Here is an 18018-nt window from a genome sequence, read left to right on the forward strand (position 1 = left end):
TCTTGTTTTGAACAGTTCAATTGTAGATGACTCCTTTATATGATGAGGTAAAGAGTTCCACAGGTGAGGCGCAGCAGCTGCAAAGGCCCTCTCCTCCTTGGTTTTACACTTGGTACGAGAGACAACAAGAGACAACTGATCAGAGGATCTAAGCACTCTGGATGGCTGGTGTAAAACAGTTCAGATAAATAGGCAGGAGCAAGCCCATGTAAAGATTTAAAAACTAGCAGCAAGATTTTAAAATCAATTCCACAACTGACAGGCAGCCAGTGTTAAGAAGCTAAAATAGGAGAAACAGGGTCATACTTTCTTGCCCCAACCAGAAAGCGAGTGACAGCATTTTGGACCAGCTGTAACCTGTGTATCAGAGATTTGTTAATCCCAGAATACAGCGAGTTGCAGTAATCGAGGAGAGAAAAAAAATAAAAGCATGAGTAGCTTCCTCAAGATCCCTAGAAGATAAAAAAGGCTTGATCTTACATAATAGACGAAGTTGGAAAAAGCAATTCTTGACTACAGAATTTACTTGTTTCTCAAAAGAGAGGTTACTATCAAAGGTAACACCAAGATTGCGGACTTGAGGTTTGGAAAAGACAGAGAAAGAGCCGAGAAGTCCAAGACCAATTTGGACTTTAGCTGATGGACCCACTATAAGCACCTCCGTTTTATTTTGATTCAGATCAAGAAAATTATTAGCCATCAAGGATCTTAGTTCAGACAGACAGTTGTGGAGTTGATTTGTTGCAGAGTTGCAGACAGGAGTATAAACCTGAGTATCATCAGCATAGCAGTGAAAAGAAATGTTAAATTTCCTAAAAATCGCTCCAATAGTGTGAAGGTATATAGAGAATAAAATAGGACCCAAAATGGATCCCTGAGGAACACCATATTTAAGAGGAGCAGTAGATGAAAAAGAGGAATTAAAAGTCACAGAAAAGTGTCTACCAGTTAAATATGACCTGAATTATTGAAGAATTATCAACAACAGGACACCCCATCACAAATCTCCTGTGCTCCTTTATCAGATTTAAGTTTAGCTATTAATGGCTTTTTGAAGGTACAGTATGTTCTGTTTTTGTTATTTTTATTGTGGACAGTGAAGCAAATAGTCTAACATAGTTACTAAGGAAGTGGACTGTTAATCTAGTACAATGTTGTAGATTCAATCATCACCACTGACTGGAAAGTGGCGAAATGAGAATATGTTGATAATTTAAAACTTAATTCACTGTCATATTACACATCATTTTATTGTGGGTGTGTCAGATTTAACAACCGCAGTTGCTAATCTTGTCACTGCACCATGTCAAATTACATGAGTGATAATCTCAAATTATGTCACACTTAACGAATGAGTCAGTTTGGCCATTTTTCTGTCAGCTTATAGCATGCTGACTGATGGAGACAGCACTGTTGAAAGGATTAACTAGACATCTTTTTCTTTTATTTGTGAGGTTCAAAACATGTATATTCCTTATCCCTTGTCGACTCCATTCTATGCAATGCATTGATCTTCTGGATGAGCATTCATTGGTTGTCAGCTCTCCTGCATACACAGCCTGCTTACCTGACTAATGAGAGAATAAACCAACTTGATTTTTTTATAGTCAGTCACAGATTATTTGGTCTCAGTTGTTAGGTATGTTACATTTGGCGATAATCTTTACAGGAGTGCAGCCCATTACCTCTAACTGGATTAGATTATGTATACAAAAAAGGCTATGACTGTAAATTGGTGAAAAAGTCATTTAATGTGACATGGGCTTTACAGAAAGTATCAAACATGTTTTTATATATGTGTGCCTAATTGCTGTTCATTTGAAAAGCACACTCTGGGGAAAAATATGAAATAATCATCCGGGATACATGAAACCCAGCCACAGGGGATACACAAACCAGTGTGTTTCATTGTGCCGGTCCTAAACCCAGATTAATGGGGAGGGTTATTCAGCCACAGGGGATACACAAACCAGTGTGTTTCATCGTGCCGGTCCTAAGCCCGGATTAATGGGGAGGGTTATGTCAGGAAGGGCATCTGGTGTAAAATTTTGCCAGATCAACATGTGGACACCAATATAGATTTCCATACCGGATCTGTCTAGTCCCAGGTTAACAATGACCACCACCTGTACTGTTAGCCAACAGGGTGCTGGTCGGAAATTTGGCTACTGTTGGCCGAAGAAGGAGAAGAAGAGGGGAGAGAATTGTCCGGAGGAAGGTAAAGAGAGTGGAACTGAGGGTAGGAACTTTGAATGTTGGCAGTATGACTGGTAACGGGAGAGAGTTTTCTGATATGATGGAGAGAAGGAAGGTTAATATATTGTGTTAATATAATGAGGGAGTGATGGGTAGGTATGGTGTCAAGGAGAAGAAGGTCAGATGATAGTGGATTTTGCAAAAAGGATGGGCATGACCGTGGTGAATGCGTATTTTAAGAAGAGGGAGGAACATAGGGTGACATGCAAAAGTGGAGGAAGATGCACACAGATAGATTAATCTCCTTCAGATTGACTCTTCTTCATAGGATATAAAGACTGCAAAGTGGTAACAGGGGAAATTGTAGTTAGACAGCATAGGATGGTGGACTATAGGATGACGTTGGCGATCAAGAAGAAGAAGAGGAGAGTGAGGGCAGAGCCAAAGATCAAATGTTGGAAGTTGAAAAAGGAAGACTGCAAGGTTGAGTTTAGGGAAGGAAGTAATGCATGCACTGGGTGGCAATGAAGAGTTACCAGACAGCTGGGCAACTACAGCAGAAGTAGTAAGAGTGACAGCGAGAAGGGTGCTTGGTGTGACATCTGGACAGAGGAGGAAAGATAAGGAAACCTGGTGGTGGAATGGGAAAGTTCTGGAGGGTATACAGAGGAAGAGGATGGTGAAGAAGAAGTGGGATAGTCCAAGAAATGCAGAAAGTAGACAAGAGTACAAGGAGATAAGGCACAAGGTGAAGAGAGAAGTGGTGAAGGCTAAAAGAAAAGGAGTATGATGAGTTGTATGAGAGGCTGGACACTAAGGAGGGAGAAAATGACCTGTACCGATTGGCTAGACAGAGGGACTGAGCTGGGAAAGATGTGCAGCAGGTTAGGGTAATAAAGGATAAAGATGGAAACATACTCACAAGCGAGGAGGGTGTATTAAGAAGATGGAAAGAGTACTTCAAGAGGCTGATGAATGAAGAGAATGAGAGAGAGAAGTTTGGATGATATGAATCAGGAAGTGCAATGGATTAGCAAGGAGAAAGTAAGGACAGCTATGAAGAAGATGAAGAATGGAATGGCCATTTGTCCAGATGACATACCTGTGGAAGCATGGAGGTGTTTAGGAGAGATAGTAGTGGAGGTTTTAACCAGATTGTTTAAGAAGGGAGGTGATGATTAGTGCACAGCAGTATGGTTCCATGCCAAATAAGAGCACAACAGATGAAATGTTTGCTCTGAGGGTGTTGATGGAGAAGTATAGAGAAGGTCAAAAGAAGTTGCATTGTGTCTCTATGGACCTGGAGAAAGCATATGACAGGGTGCCTCAAGAGGAGTTGTAGTATTGTATGATGAAGTTGGGAGTGGCAGAGAAGTATGTAAGAGTTGTACAGGATATGTACGAGGGGAGTGTGACAGTGATGAGGTCTACGGTAGACGAGTGACGGATACATTCAACGTGGAACAAGATGATGGAAGCAGCTGAAAGAAGATGATGATCTGGGACATGTGAACTATGGAACATTTGACATCTAAGAATGTTTTATGTGTTCATTCATAAAACTGTTTTTTTCCCTAATATCCTTTTTTCCCATAAACTAATTAATGCTTAATGTAATTTTAAACTGCATACCTATTTTCATTTGCCATTTTGTACTGATTGTACTGTATATTTGTATACATTGCATTGGTTACATTTACAGGTGTCTAAATTCACCACTGCTTTGGAGTTTATTTTAGAAAAGTGCTGCACCTAGGCAAAAGGAAAGTGAATTATAAATACAAGATGTGAAATGCTGTCATGCAGAAAGCGACCTTTGAAAAGGATTTAGGTGTTTATGTTGATGAAACTATTTCATTATTTTCATAATTCTCTTATGCTTACAAAAAGTCAAATAAAACCCTAGGTTATATTATGAAAATTGTTGAATTTTAGTCAAGGGACTTTATGCTCAGACTGTATTGTGCACATCTGGATTACACTTTGTAGTTTTGGTAATCATGCTAAAAAAGATATAACAGCACTTGAAGCTGTGCATAGAGCAACCAAGTGCATCCTAGGACTTAAGGGAATGTTCTACACTGACATTCTTAGGCAATTCAAACTTTTTAGTCTCAAGCAGAGGAGACTATGGAGGGGACCTAATACATGTATTCATAATTCTCAAAGGCATCAATTAAGTTGATCTGGCAGAATTATCTAAACTAAACTAAACTAAACTTCAAATGTAATGGTTGAAGACACTGGTGGAAATAAAGGGGAAGGGCATTTAAAACTCATTAAACTCAGAGTTGTGGGAATCTATAATAAACTACTAAGGCTTTTAGTTGAAGTAGATACCTTGACCGCCACCTTAAAAGTATCTGAACAAAATACTGGGAAAGCTTAGCTACTAGATAAACAGTGCCACTTGGTGGAATGAATTCTCTTCTTTTGATTGTCAAACTTATGTTCTTGTACATTTTCCAATTACAGTTTCTAAGTTAATAAGAAAATAAAATTATTGGGAAATTATTTAAATATTTTGAATTATGCCTGGACCAAACAGCGACCAAACAATCCTGGCTGCCCTAATTGGCACCATCATTGATAAATCTAAATTACAGCAGGTTGTGAGGTCTGCTGAGAAAATAATTGTGCTCTTCCATCTTTAGCAGACTTGTATACATCTCTTGTCACTAACCATGTCATAAGGATCACCATAGACTCATGTTACCCAGCTCATCACTTATACCAAAAACCCCCCTCAGGTAAACATTCAGGTCAATTAAAACTAAAACTTAGTCACATTAGTAGTTTCTTTCCCAGAGCCATAGCCTTTTAAAACCAGTAACTTAGTCTGTCTTCTTTGTATATTCATGCTTTCTGCCATATAGTGTATAAAGGTGTGTGTTTACAGTATATGTATATGTATGTGTGTACACACTATACACTCACACTTTCACTTGCACATCATCATTTGCACATCTCCTTTATAGTTGTACTATTCTGAAACTTTCTTTGACATTTTTTCTTTTTAACTTGTGCTATTTGTTATTTGTAAGTGATGTTGTGTTCTTTTAGAAGCAAACTCCAAATCTATCAAGTCAAATTCCTGTACATTAAGTACTGGTGAATAAATGAAAGTGATTCTGGACATTTCATCATGTACAGTTTGAATATAATGGATTGATTGTGCAAATTTTTTTTTTTATCAATATGCTGCTGCTGGAGTATGTGAGTTTCCCCTAGGGATTATCTATCTATCTATCTATCTATCTATCTATCTATCTATCTATCTATCTATCTATCTATCTATCTATCTATCTATCTATCTATCTATCTATCTATCTATCTAAAGATTCTTATGGGTGATATATTGTAAAATAAGTAATTATCCATTTAATATTTTTTCAACCTGTACATCTGTCTATTTAGTGCTGCATGATACGTTTTCAAATAAGGTTACAAACTAATTGCAATGATTTATTTGTCACATATAGTTCAGGAGAAAAGGTGTTCTACAGCTCTAACTTGCATACCTGTAATAAAATTAGTTATTTTCTTTCTAAAACATATTATCCAGATTTTCTAATAACAAATCTTAATTGTGATGACATGTTATGTGACAATAAAATCAATTTATGTAAAACCTTTGTAACTTTGAAATTTGTGCCTTTTGGATCAGGCTAGGCTATTAGACTTCTCCTGCTTTCAGTATTCGTTGGTTTTGAATTAGACACATGTGTTTAAAGGAGCAGACGGAATAGAATTTGTTCATTGCACTTTTATTATGGATAAAGCCAAACCCCCTACTGTTAAGTGAAGTAATGGAATATAGTATTATTAGCCTCCTGTGGAAACAACTCTGCCATTTACTGTAGTTGAGGCTCTTGTTGGAAGGGAGGTTGTGCGGCTGTCTGTTTAAGCTTGGAACCTGTGTACTGAATAAATAAGAAAAGTAAAGTTCATGAAGCATTCTACAGTCTTATCTGTTGGAAAAATTGTTTAATTGCTACTAAATTACTAGTTATTTTGGTTTTCTTTAATTTCTCTTCTATTTTAGATAATGCCACATCTTTCCTTTGCATGCCCCTTTTTATATAATTGCCCTCTGTTTTTGTTTGTATGTAAAGCACTATTAACCAAGCATTTTCTTAACTTACTTTGGTTGTTTATAATATCTGAAATTTTCCAATACACTGTACTTGTTTGCAAAATTATTTTTGTTATTATCTAACCAATTTAGTTTGTTAGGTATTGTTTTTTTTTTATTTTGTATTAGATAATAGCTTTTTTAGTTACAGGAGCATAGAAAAGAAAATGGAGATATTTTCAAGTTCCTGTTTTATGGCTTCTTACCTCTGTGTTCAAAACAGTGAAAAGAAAAATAAATATATTTTAACATTTATTTAGAATTATTGAAACCCTTAAGATGTTAAATGGTTTAACAACTGATGTGGAGCCCTGAAGAACAAATACATTTATCGATTGGTGTTTTTCTTTTTTAAAATAAAGTAATACATTAAAATGAGGTAGAAATGCATTACAGTTTTATCTAGTAGTAGTGTGTAAACTGTCCATAAGAAGTTATCGGTACTAGTATGTTACTATTTATCTTATCTTACAAAGCTAATAAAGAAGCCCTTCTTTGCTGGGCACATGGTTTACTTTTTGCATTTATTTTGGTATAATCTTTCTTTGTAGCCTTCACTGCACCTGAACCTCAGTAGTTGAAACCTTAGTATTAGGTCCTCCTCATTTGGTGTGTAACCGCAAATGTTTGTCCTTGTCAAGAAACCATTTATTTATTTGTTTAAAATTAATCAGATAGACAAGCATGATAAACACAGATCTGCAGAAGATGAGATGACAAAACCTGGAATTTCTGCAAGAAATATAATAGTTAAGGAAACAGACTGATAATCTAATTGGTTAGATTAAACACAGCTGCATTTTGTATTCCAGACCTGGTCTGAAGCCCCCAGTTTTAGAAAGTACTATGGTGTACCTTAAAATAAATGAAGGAATAAATAAATTAATACTACATGGTAACTTTTTGTAAATTATAACAACAGTAATAAATACATATTTATACATAGTGTGTAAGTGGTCAGTATTCAATTTGTGTCAGATGCAATGCAGTAACACTTCAAAGGGTTTGTCATGTACACATTATTTTTTGTTTTTATCAGTTGAGAAAGGGATCAGATTAGGAATCTTATCAACTTTTTGTAACAACATTATTAACACAGAAGTAAAAAGTTATAATTCAAAATGAATTTGTAGTTTTTATTTGGACTCTTTCTCCATTAGTGATCTTTGGCAAAATAAACATTAAAGCGAGGGTCATGTAAAGCCTATGATGCCATTAACCATTAGAACTGGATCCTGAAGATAGAGGCTAAAGGTATTTGTGGTGACAAACATATTAACATTGTGATCTGCTTTAATAAGAGGCAAAGAGCAAGTCCAGCTGGTAAAATGCCCAACCTATAAAGATTCCATAATATAAATAGAAAAGTATATAAACTGAAATAACACCTATGAAAAAACTTATATATGAATGCAGATACAAAATCATTTCTAGTTATTGTTTTATTAAGGTGTATTAAAAATTGAACAGTGCTATGTAATAAAGAAGCAAATAAATCAGTATAATTTTGGTTATTCTACCCTACCAAAAATGTGTGCATTTACTGATATTAAGATACAGTAGAACTATATATTCCAAGCTACCTTTTTTCTGACAGTGTTATTGACTGGGTTTAGTGTCTGACTGGAAAATGTCTCTCACTTGTTATCTGAAGAAAAAAGAGCACCCAAACTGCTGGCATTGTCCTTAATATGTAATAATTAGACTGCAAATTATATAATAGCTACATGAATAACCTAAATGAATGCTCTTATAAAAATAGCTTTATTTGTGCCTGCCCTTTAGTGTACCTCTGTTTTATTTCATTATTGCAAGTAATGGGTTCTCCCTATGGCAAATTATTGGTGCACCCAGGCAGGAGGTAAATTTACTGAGCAAATGTGTTTCAGAGATTTAGAGAACTTTCTGAAATTGTCAGGCTTCTGACAGAAATTGGTGAAGAGAATGAAAACGTAGAATTGGAAGATAGCAGTTGGAAGTTCTTTTTACTGGCATCATATATCATTTGTGAATGTTAAAGCAGCAACTGCAATTCAAGAAGAAAAGATCAATAAACAGATAAATGCACTGAGACAGTTTTAAAATCTCAGTCAAAATTTTCATTGCTCACTTTTGTGAAAGAGGCCTTAAGCATTTTCCCACTTTGAATAAAGTGAATGATAGGGGCTTGGTAAGGTGAAAGAATAGCTTAACTCATACAGTATTGATGCTTCAGGTGGTACATGTTTTTTTTTTTTTTTTGACAGTGTAATTTTTTTAAAAATTACAAACATTATTTGAATATCTGGTTAAATTATTACAATCTCAAACCTAAAGCACCACACAACAACTTTTCACATCCCTGGGCAAGAAGATAAAGTTGATTTTTTTTTTCAGATTTTTCCTGTCAAGATTTATGTAAATATAATAGGAATGTTGTATATTTTCTTAAGTACCGTATTAGTTTTCTGTCTTGAAATTTATAATGAGAGAAGGGTAAGAGCTTTTCAAATAGGTACATCCATCGTAAATCTATTGTAATATAAAACTATTGCTAAGAAATTTATAACCGTTAGAAATAGAATTTTTAGTATTTTTTTGTTTCTGTGTGGCTCAAATGTTCAATTTTGTAAATACTATGAGTGTATACTTATATAGTATAATGTGGTTAAGCTTGGCTGTTTACCTTGGTGGAGATAGTACTTTAGAAGTAAACTGCAGTCTTTTAGAATTGGAAAAAAAATACAAACAACCAAAAAAAAAAAAAGAGAGAGCAGAAATCCTCTGCATGACATTATATCTTTTTAATGTAGTTAACTGAGGATTGAAATGCAGGACCTACTATACATTTCTCATTATATCCAATCTATTAATCAGAGTCTGGTCTCCAGAACCTCCATGATAATTGTTACTCATTCACAGGTTTTTAATGTTCATTGTTAAACTGTGGTAAATTGGAAATGCATAATTTATTTCTTTGTTTTTAAGGTTGAAGGAAATTAGGGTTAGGTAGTATAAATTGTGTTTATTGAATATCATGTTGCTTCAGATTGGTAAGTGCTAGCAAGAAGCTTAAAGTTATTTCTTCATGGAATCCTTAAACAGCGACAAAGAGAAAAAGGTGAACTTACACATCCATTGAGCCTTGTAACTGTGATTACAGAAGGTTTTACTTATAGTATGTCACTATATGTGTCAGTGATATTAATAGTTTAACTTATCATGTCAAGTTTATTTCAGGTTGTGCATATTACAGGGAATGCAATAGTAATAAAATGTTTATATAAACATGAAGGATAAGATCATGTCAGTGCATTTTCAGAACTGCTTTGTTAAATGTTTATCAAATGTTTTATGATGTCTGTCACATTTCACTTTATAAAATGAAGATGTTATGTTGGATCTGAGTGTCTGAATGGATCCTGTTGGTCTCTATATACCTGTTAAAGGTGGCTTGCTACCCTTACAAAGAACTGCTTGCTGTTGCCGCACTAAATGGAATAATTTATGCATATTTACAGGATTGCTGTTTTTACAGGTGTCCCTACCACTAGTGATAGAATACCAACTCATACTGCGGGTGACTCGTCCTTGGCTGATGATAGATAGATAGATAGAAAAATAGATAGATAGATAGATACTTTATTAATCCCAAGGGGAAATTCACATACTCCAGCAGCAGCAAACTGATACAAAAAACAATATTAAATTAAAGAGTAATAAAAAATGCAGGTAAAAACAGACAATAACTTTGAAAAATGTTAACGTTTACCCCCCCGGGTGGAAATGAAGAGTCGCATAGTTTGGGGGAGGAACGATCTCCTCAGTCTGTCAGTGGAGCAGGAAAGTGACAGCAGTCTGTCGCTGAAGCTGCTCCTCTGTCTGGAGATGACACTGTTTAGTGGATGCAGTAGATTCTCCATAATTGATAGGAGCCTGCTGAGCGCCCATCGCTCTGCCACAGATGTCAAACTGTCCAGCTCCATGCCTACAATAGAGCCTGCCTTCCTCACCAGTTTGTCCAGGCGTGAGGCGTCCTTCTTCTTAATGCTGCCTCCCCAGCACACCACCGCGTAGAAGAGGGTGCTCGCCACAACCGTCTCATAGAACATCTGCAGCATCTTATTGCAGATATTGAAGGATGCCAGTCTTCTAAGGAAGTATAGCCGGCTCTGTCCTCTCTTGCACAGAGAATCAATGATGCAACTTGTCAGCGCCATTACATAGTCCTCCCTTCAAAGTTGCTGTTCCCAGTAACCATTTTCAGTTTCTTGAAATGACACAAAACTCTTTAAAACAGCAGATGGTCTTTGTTTCTTCTGAGGTTGTTCAGCTGGTGACAAAAACCCATCAGCAGGAGCCTTGAGCGCTTTGCTGTTAGGTGGCGCAGAATGGAAGTTTAGTGTTGTGCTATCATGCAGTGCAGCACTGAACACTTATAATCTGTAGATTACAATTGAGTAGATGAAACCCCTTTTGTGGAGCTGCAGATATACTGTTTCCTTGGCTGTTTTCTTTCAATGAACTGACACTGCCAACACCATTCTAGGTCTGGATCTCATCTTTGAGACTCTTGCTCCATTGCTGCTCTGCAACACCTTTGTGGTCTGCTTCATTGTTTGCCTGCACAGTTTTACTACTGCCTCTGCTTCACACGGCTCACCTGGGTTTAGTGGCAACTCAAACTGCCACACTTTTTCCCAGCTCCATGATATGGAAGTTTCACCAGCATCCATGTACCTAGGCCAGTGGACCTCAGCAGATGAATATATATTGGTAGAGATGTAGAGGTAGCAGTCTCACAGCTGTCTTCCCCACTGTACTGATGGTGAAAATGGCACCCCAGCCTTGAGACTCTTCAACATTAGCTCAGAAGAGCCAAGTAGGTCCATTATGATCTACGCAGCACTCAGCACTTTGCTAAAGCAGATAGTAGGTCTAATCCTTTTCCCGCTTCTGATATCAGTGTAGCTAAGTGCAGAGTGGATTATTTTGCTGTTTACATTGCTCTTTTAGGTGACTTGCTATCCTTAAAAAGATCCGCTTGTCACTGCCACACTAGGTGGATTAATGTTTGTGACTTTACAGGCTTGCCATTTTAATCGGCACCCCTGTCAACCTCTAGTAGGATGTGTGCCTAGGTGCTGAGCTGCTTGAAGGGTGTTGTGTCGCTCCTCCATTAGAGAAAGAGATTGTATTTAAAGAGATCGTGTATAGTAGAGTATGCATGGTGTAGGACGAAGACAGTTTGGTCCTTAGTTATTATAGAGAGAAAATCTGTTACTTGAGTATTTCACTGCAACTGTCTATTTTAAATGTAATAAAACATAATTAAACGTAACTAAAAAGTTAAATTACATGAACACCTTGACAATATCGTAATGTCCTTTTCCGGGGGGAGAAATAAAAACACCACAGACAAGTGGTTGCAGCAGTCCAAAACAAAGATTTTATTGCTCTTCTGCCTTAACTGGTCAGTGCAAACTAAAAAAAAAAAAACAAAACAGCGGAGCCAAAAAAAAAAAAAAAATATACGAAGAGCAACCAGGTGTCAAACACCTCTCAAACTCATTTTTTACCCCAACCATACCTGTTGTTTTTTTTTTTTTTTTTTTGCAAAAAAAAAAAAAAAAATCTAATGAAAATTTCTTAACAATTACAGTAATCCGTCCTCCATCGCGGGGGTTGCGTTCCAGAGCCACCCGCGAAATAAGAAAATCCGCGAAGTAGAAACCATATGTTTATATGGTTATTTTTATATTGTCATGCTTGGGTCACAAATTTGCGCAGAAACACAGGAGGTTGTAGAGAGACAGGAACGTTATTCAAACACTGCAAACAAACATTTGTCTCTTTTTCAAAAGTTAAAACTGTGCTCCATGACAAGACAGAGATGACAGTTCCGTCTCACAATTAAAAGAATGCAAACATATCTTCCTCTTCAAAGGAGTGCCCGTCAGGAGCATATAAAGTCACAGAGATAGAGAAAAGCAAACAAATCAATAGGGCTGTTTGGCTTAAGTATGCGAAGCACCGCGGCACAAAGCTGTTGAAGGCGGCAGCTCACACCCCCTCCGTCAGGAGCAGACAAAGAGAGAGAGAGAGAGATAGAGAGAGACAGAGTTTGTTTTTCAAGCAAAAATCAATACTTGCCCTTCGAGCTTTTAAGTATGCGAAGCACCGTGCAGCATGTCGTTTCAGGAAGCAGCTGCACAAAAGATAGCAACGTGAAGATAATCTTTCAGCATTTTTAGACGAGCGTCCGTATTGTCTAGGTGTGCGAACAGCCCCCCTGCTCAATCCCCCTACGTCAGGATCAGAGAAAGTCAGCGCAAGAGAGACAGAAAAAAGTAAGTTGGGTAGCTTCTCAGCCATCTGCCAATAGCGTCCCTTGTATGAAATCAACTGGGCAAACCAACTGAGGAAGCATGTACCAGAAATTAAAAGACCTATTGTCCGCAGAAATCCACGAACCAGCAAAAAATCTGCGATATATATTTAAATATGCTTACATATAAAATCCGCGATGGAGTGAAGCCGCGAAAGGCGAAGCGCGATATAGCGAGGGATTACTGTACCTGCCAAACCACCACACATGTCCCCCCAACTCCTCCACCCATCTCAGTGGTTGCTTTATTTATTTATTCCCTCTCCGCAGCACTCTGAGCAACCCCATTTGCATGGCTTTTTAGAACATACTGCCCGGTGGTGTAGCTAGAGTTCATGCCGGGCGGGGCGGTGCTTCAATTTACCACCCTGCAATATGTCTGAATATATTAACCTATTTAAATGCATAGATTTATTCATATATAGAGACACAGCAATAATTTTGCACATATAATTATTTATAAGCATCAGCTAGACAAGAATATAGTATAGACACACTGATGAGCTGTGTTCTGATTATTAGTTTAATATAATTACGCTGCGAAAACCAGAATCAGTGTAGTGTACAAGTGATAGGTGGGGATGAACGCATTCGGTTTGATAACGGAACAAAATTGTAAATTAGTTGTTAATCTTCCTAGAAATTATCACCGGTGTAATGTTTGTTTATTTTTGCTATTGCCTCATAAATTTCTACTACTGTGTCTGATGCCGTCACAGAAGGACAGTTGAAAGTAATTTTTGAAGCATTTGTGGATAAAAATCAGAGAATTTTACTTTTTGTATTCATTAGTGATATTTTTCCAAACCCTACTACTTACACAAGAATTGTACCGAGCCTTTTGGCCAATAATGCCACCCCCAAAAATATACCCCCCGGGGTGCACCACCCCTAGCTACGCCACTGATACTGCCTCGGAGGTAATTTCTTTTCCAGACTGTTACAGTATTATGAATTACTTTTTCCTCTAACTTACATTCTATAAACAATGCTTTTTCGCATTTCTGTTTGCATATTGTTTGGAATATTTTTCTCTTTTTCATTTATTGGACGATTCTCTTTGTTCTTGATTTTTATTATATGCAGCTCTTTTTTGCTCATTTTCTTTTTTTCGATGTTCATTAGCAGCTCTTGTTGCTCTTTTTCTATCGCGATCTAAAATTTGACATTCTTCTTGTAATTTGCTTTTCTGCCTTGCCGTTATAACTCACTGTGTTGAAGGGCAGGTTAGCGCAGAGTCTCATGGGGTGGTACAGAGAGAGGATGTGCGTAGTAGGAGTAATGATTATATGTTTAATGTAATAGAGAAATATTCTATATAGGTGAGGGAGATTTTCTTAGTTGTAAGAGATCATTCAATGAAAAACACTTAAAAGCTGAGAATAACTTGTTAAAGACTTGCATAGTGATGATGGTGGATTTTATAATTAGAAGTTTTTGAATGCAATAGAGATGAACTAGTGCTTTTTCTAAAGAAATCAGGAAAGGGAACAGTCAGCGTTCTTTTTCACTAAATGTTAGTTGGACTTTTACCAAAACTAAAATGTTTACCATTTCAAAACACTAAAAAAAAAACCAAAAAAAAAAACCACACAAGCATAGAATTAAATCCGCAAAAACACACGCACACACAATTAAAACTACAAATGTTCATGAGTCTTTCCAAAAGACAGGTCTCACTATTCAGACATAATATATAACCTGGCTCTCTAGAAACCACAATCCTGCACATAAGTAAAGTATTTCCCTTTATCTCTAGAAGAATATTTGATAAAACAATTTCAGTCTGAAAAGTACTACCGACTATTCTTTAAGTAATGCACTAAAATCCTGGAAATGCTTAGATTTTCTACCTAACTTCTTTTCTTTATGTATATGTGCTGTTTTGCTTATTAACTTTGTTCTTTCTTATCACTAAAATTTGATGTATTTTGGTTTACTTTTTTGAGCCTTCTTGAATAAAATGTGCTGAAAGTATGATAATAAATAATTGTTATTGTTATTATTATATCTATCTAGACACCCTGTAGTTTACCATAATCCCTGTGCTCTATGTATTTGCCAGATATAGTGGCAGTGTAAGTTAATTTTTAAAAAACTTAAGGAATTTAGAATCCTCGAAATTTCTTTAGACATGTGAATTTCCCTGACCAGCGTGTAATGTATTGTTGTCTGTAAATTATGCCTCTTTTGAATGTGAACTGTGTTAAAGGTGTTGGCAGTAATTAAAAAATTAATAACTATTGAATTTCAGAAATAATTTTGTATTTTTATATTACTGAAATTCCTAATAAATTAGCAATCTAGTGTGATTAGAAATAGGTTGGTTTAATTCAAGAGGAAATATAAGGTTTTCAGTATTCTATTAGTCTTTTTTTGATTAGAAGTTAGACTTTGCAAATTGAAGAAAATCACCTTATTTCCAGGTTTTGTATAGTAAACCTACAATGTTTCACTTTAAAAGATTATAAAGCCAATGCACACAAGTAGTCATCAGTACTTTCAGCAGCCACGAGAAGGCAACCAGAATGAAATTACAGCACATTGGGAAAGTTTATTTCTGAAAAGCAGCATGATTACAAGAAAGTCTGGCAACTTAATTGATTTCTTTGGAAGGGATTAGAGTGGTGGGATTGGAAAAGTTGTTAAAATTATTCCTATGATTATCTTGACTTATTAACCATTTTGTTTTTTTTTTCTTCTTTACTTTTAGCCTCAGTGTAAACCAAGTGGGCCAGAACTTTACATTTGTTCTGACAGACATTGAAAGCAAACAGAGATTTGGATTTTGTCGGTTATCATCAGGAGCAAGGAGTTGCTTTTGTATCTTGAGGTAGGTAAAAACAAGGATTAGATAACCTGAAGATTGTGTGTCCCCAGCAAAAGATTCAATTGTCAAACTAAAAACACCACATCCAATACCAAACATGGCAGTGTGCTTCAGGATTAGTGATCCCAGGGCAGTGGTTCACTTCATGTTTTTGAGTGCTCTAACAAGGCATTCTCTTGTGTTAGCTCTTCAGGCAGTTTGTAATTGAGGGGGTGTGCTTGAAAAGCATGACTTGCAGTGTGTATAAATAATGCTACACAAAGCACCCAAGGTCTAATATGAACAATATTAAAGTTGGTCGCAAAAAATAAGTTTATAACATTCCCATAGGGTCTAAGCTTTATTTCATTATTTATATAGAAAAATGTAACTTTTTTACTCTTTTCTTAACATGAAAAAATGTGTGCTTGTAAATAATGGATTTCACTTGTTTATCTGCTATGTTTCTTTTTTAAACATAGCTTAGGTTCTGAGTCCTTTAAATATGAATGTGTTGACCATGTTCAGTCTAGATTATTGGCTTATTAAATGTTTTACCTTGTAATGAAAAGTATTGTATTCTGTGTCATGAAGAACCAGACTGAACACATAATCCTCTAAAATCTGCTAATATTTTCTTCTGTATATAAAAAAAAACATAATTGTTTCGCTAGAGAATTGGCGATCAGGAAGGGAATGGTAATGATCACTGGTAAATGACACAAAATTTAACAAAAGCAACATATTAATTATTGACTTCCATGTTTGGTCCATCAAAACAAGGGTTACTCACAAACCCACCTGGAGTGGTTGCTTTTTCACTTGTTCCCATCAAAAACATCAACTGTCATTCTCTCTATCAGTATGTACTCTCCATTTAGTTATACATCTTGCCACACTTCTGCCTGACAGTTTATCCTTTACTTCATCTTATATTCTAGCCATAGAATTACTGACACCCTGACAGAAGACAGCCATTTGTACTTTGTTTTAGAGCCACCTTTTGATGTGAAGGGTTGTTCAATAATGTTCTGAGGCCATTAGTCCAGAGTACAGATTGGTATACCAAGCTTGGAGTCTACCCAAGAGAATTTTTTCCATGTTTTAAAAGACCACGTACCTATACTGTAAATGCTCTTTACATGGCTTCCCTATGCCATAAAAAGCCAAGTCCCTATATTTCCTGTTGCCATTCTTTGAAGTGTAGGAATAATACTGGCACGGTGACAGTCCCCTCCCCCAAAGCATTTCCTCCAGCCTGTTGCCTAGGAAGAATTCCCTTCTGTGGCACCAGCTATACACTGTGGGGGCGCTTGTCGCTTAGCAGCACCTCATTACTCTCACTAGTTTCTGGAGGGTTTTCCTTGAGGAGCCCTCCCCCTGTCTCATATCTATTTAGTCACACATGGAATACATTATGATTGAAAATAAAATATTGAAACATAGTGCATGAATATATTTTTCATAATTTGACCTCCACTGAAACCCTAATATATGCTTTTTCTTACTCGTGGGCTGAATTATTACAATGGCCTTTTGCAGAACTTTTTGTAGAATTATTCAAAATTCAGAAACAAGTGTGTTAACCAGCTCTTAGATTTATGATCTCATTACCCTGGTTTTGCAATTTTTTTTCTCGGTTTGCCTTTTTATCAACAGATACAGTCATTTTCAAATCTAAGCCACAACATTACCCAGTATCTTGTTTTCATTCATCCCTAGGGGAAGCACAAGTAAAGTAACCGTCAACCACAGTAAGCTTTAGCGTGCTGAACATGGAGGACATGAGTGCCCAGTAAACTCTATCCACTGACCACATATTTAAAAAAACACACACACCAATTTTTAATTAATAATAATTCTTTGCATTTATATAGCGCTTTTCTCACTACTCAAAGCGCTCAGCAATTGCAGGTTAAGGACCTTGCTGAAGGGCCCAACAGAGCAGAGTCCCTATTGGCATTTACGGGATTCGAACCGGCAACCTTCCGATTGCCAGTGCAGATCCCTAGCCTCAGAGCCACCACACACCAATTTTTGCCCCAAATCTTTCTCATCCACCTTAATTATGCTTTCCTATTTGTAAAAATGAACATTTGTTACCTGTTTTCAGATTCATTTTATCAAAGGGGACCACTGATCATTAATGACATCATGTAAACATTTGTAAAATATTTAATGTCTGGTCAGGACTGTCTTCAAATGACTTTTTTTGCAGTTTTTAAATTAAAGCAGTCAGTGGTATGTATCTTTTTGATTAAGTGCATGTGTTTTAATAATACCTTAAGTATGCTCAATGCTAACCTTCTGAATAGTGTGGTTTTTTTTTTTACACTATACCAGATTAGAGAAATTTAGTAAACTACCAAATGAATGCCTCACTTTAAATTGGCATTTTAATAGGTGAGGGCATCTGTTTAATGCCTCTCCCCATCTAGAATAATGTGAAAGAATTAAAATATTTCAAGAATGATATGTACTTAATTGTTAATAGACACAAGGGATTGATTA

General features: G+C 36.3%; 1 protein-coding gene across 6 annotated transcripts in view; it reads left to right on the forward strand.

The window, feature by feature from the left end:
• Positions 1-18018, forward strand: part of dennd1a (DENN/MADD domain containing 1A) — a 1314459-nt gene that overhangs the window by 472127 nt on the left and 824314 nt on the right. For all 6 annotated transcript variants that reach the window (XM_051931936.1, XM_051931935.1, XM_028809158.2 and 3 more), the window contains exon 5: positions 15412-15531. In XM_051931936.1, coding sequence (XP_051787896.1) covers positions 15412-15531 — 120 coding nt within the window. The remainder of the gene's footprint in view (positions 1-15411; positions 15532-18018) is intronic.

This window comes from Erpetoichthys calabaricus, chromosome 9 (genome assembly GCF_900747795.2).
Source record: "Erpetoichthys calabaricus chromosome 9, fErpCal1.3, whole genome shotgun sequence".
NCBI classification, from domain to species: Eukaryota; Metazoa; Chordata; class Cladistia; order Polypteriformes; family Polypteridae; genus Erpetoichthys; species Erpetoichthys calabaricus.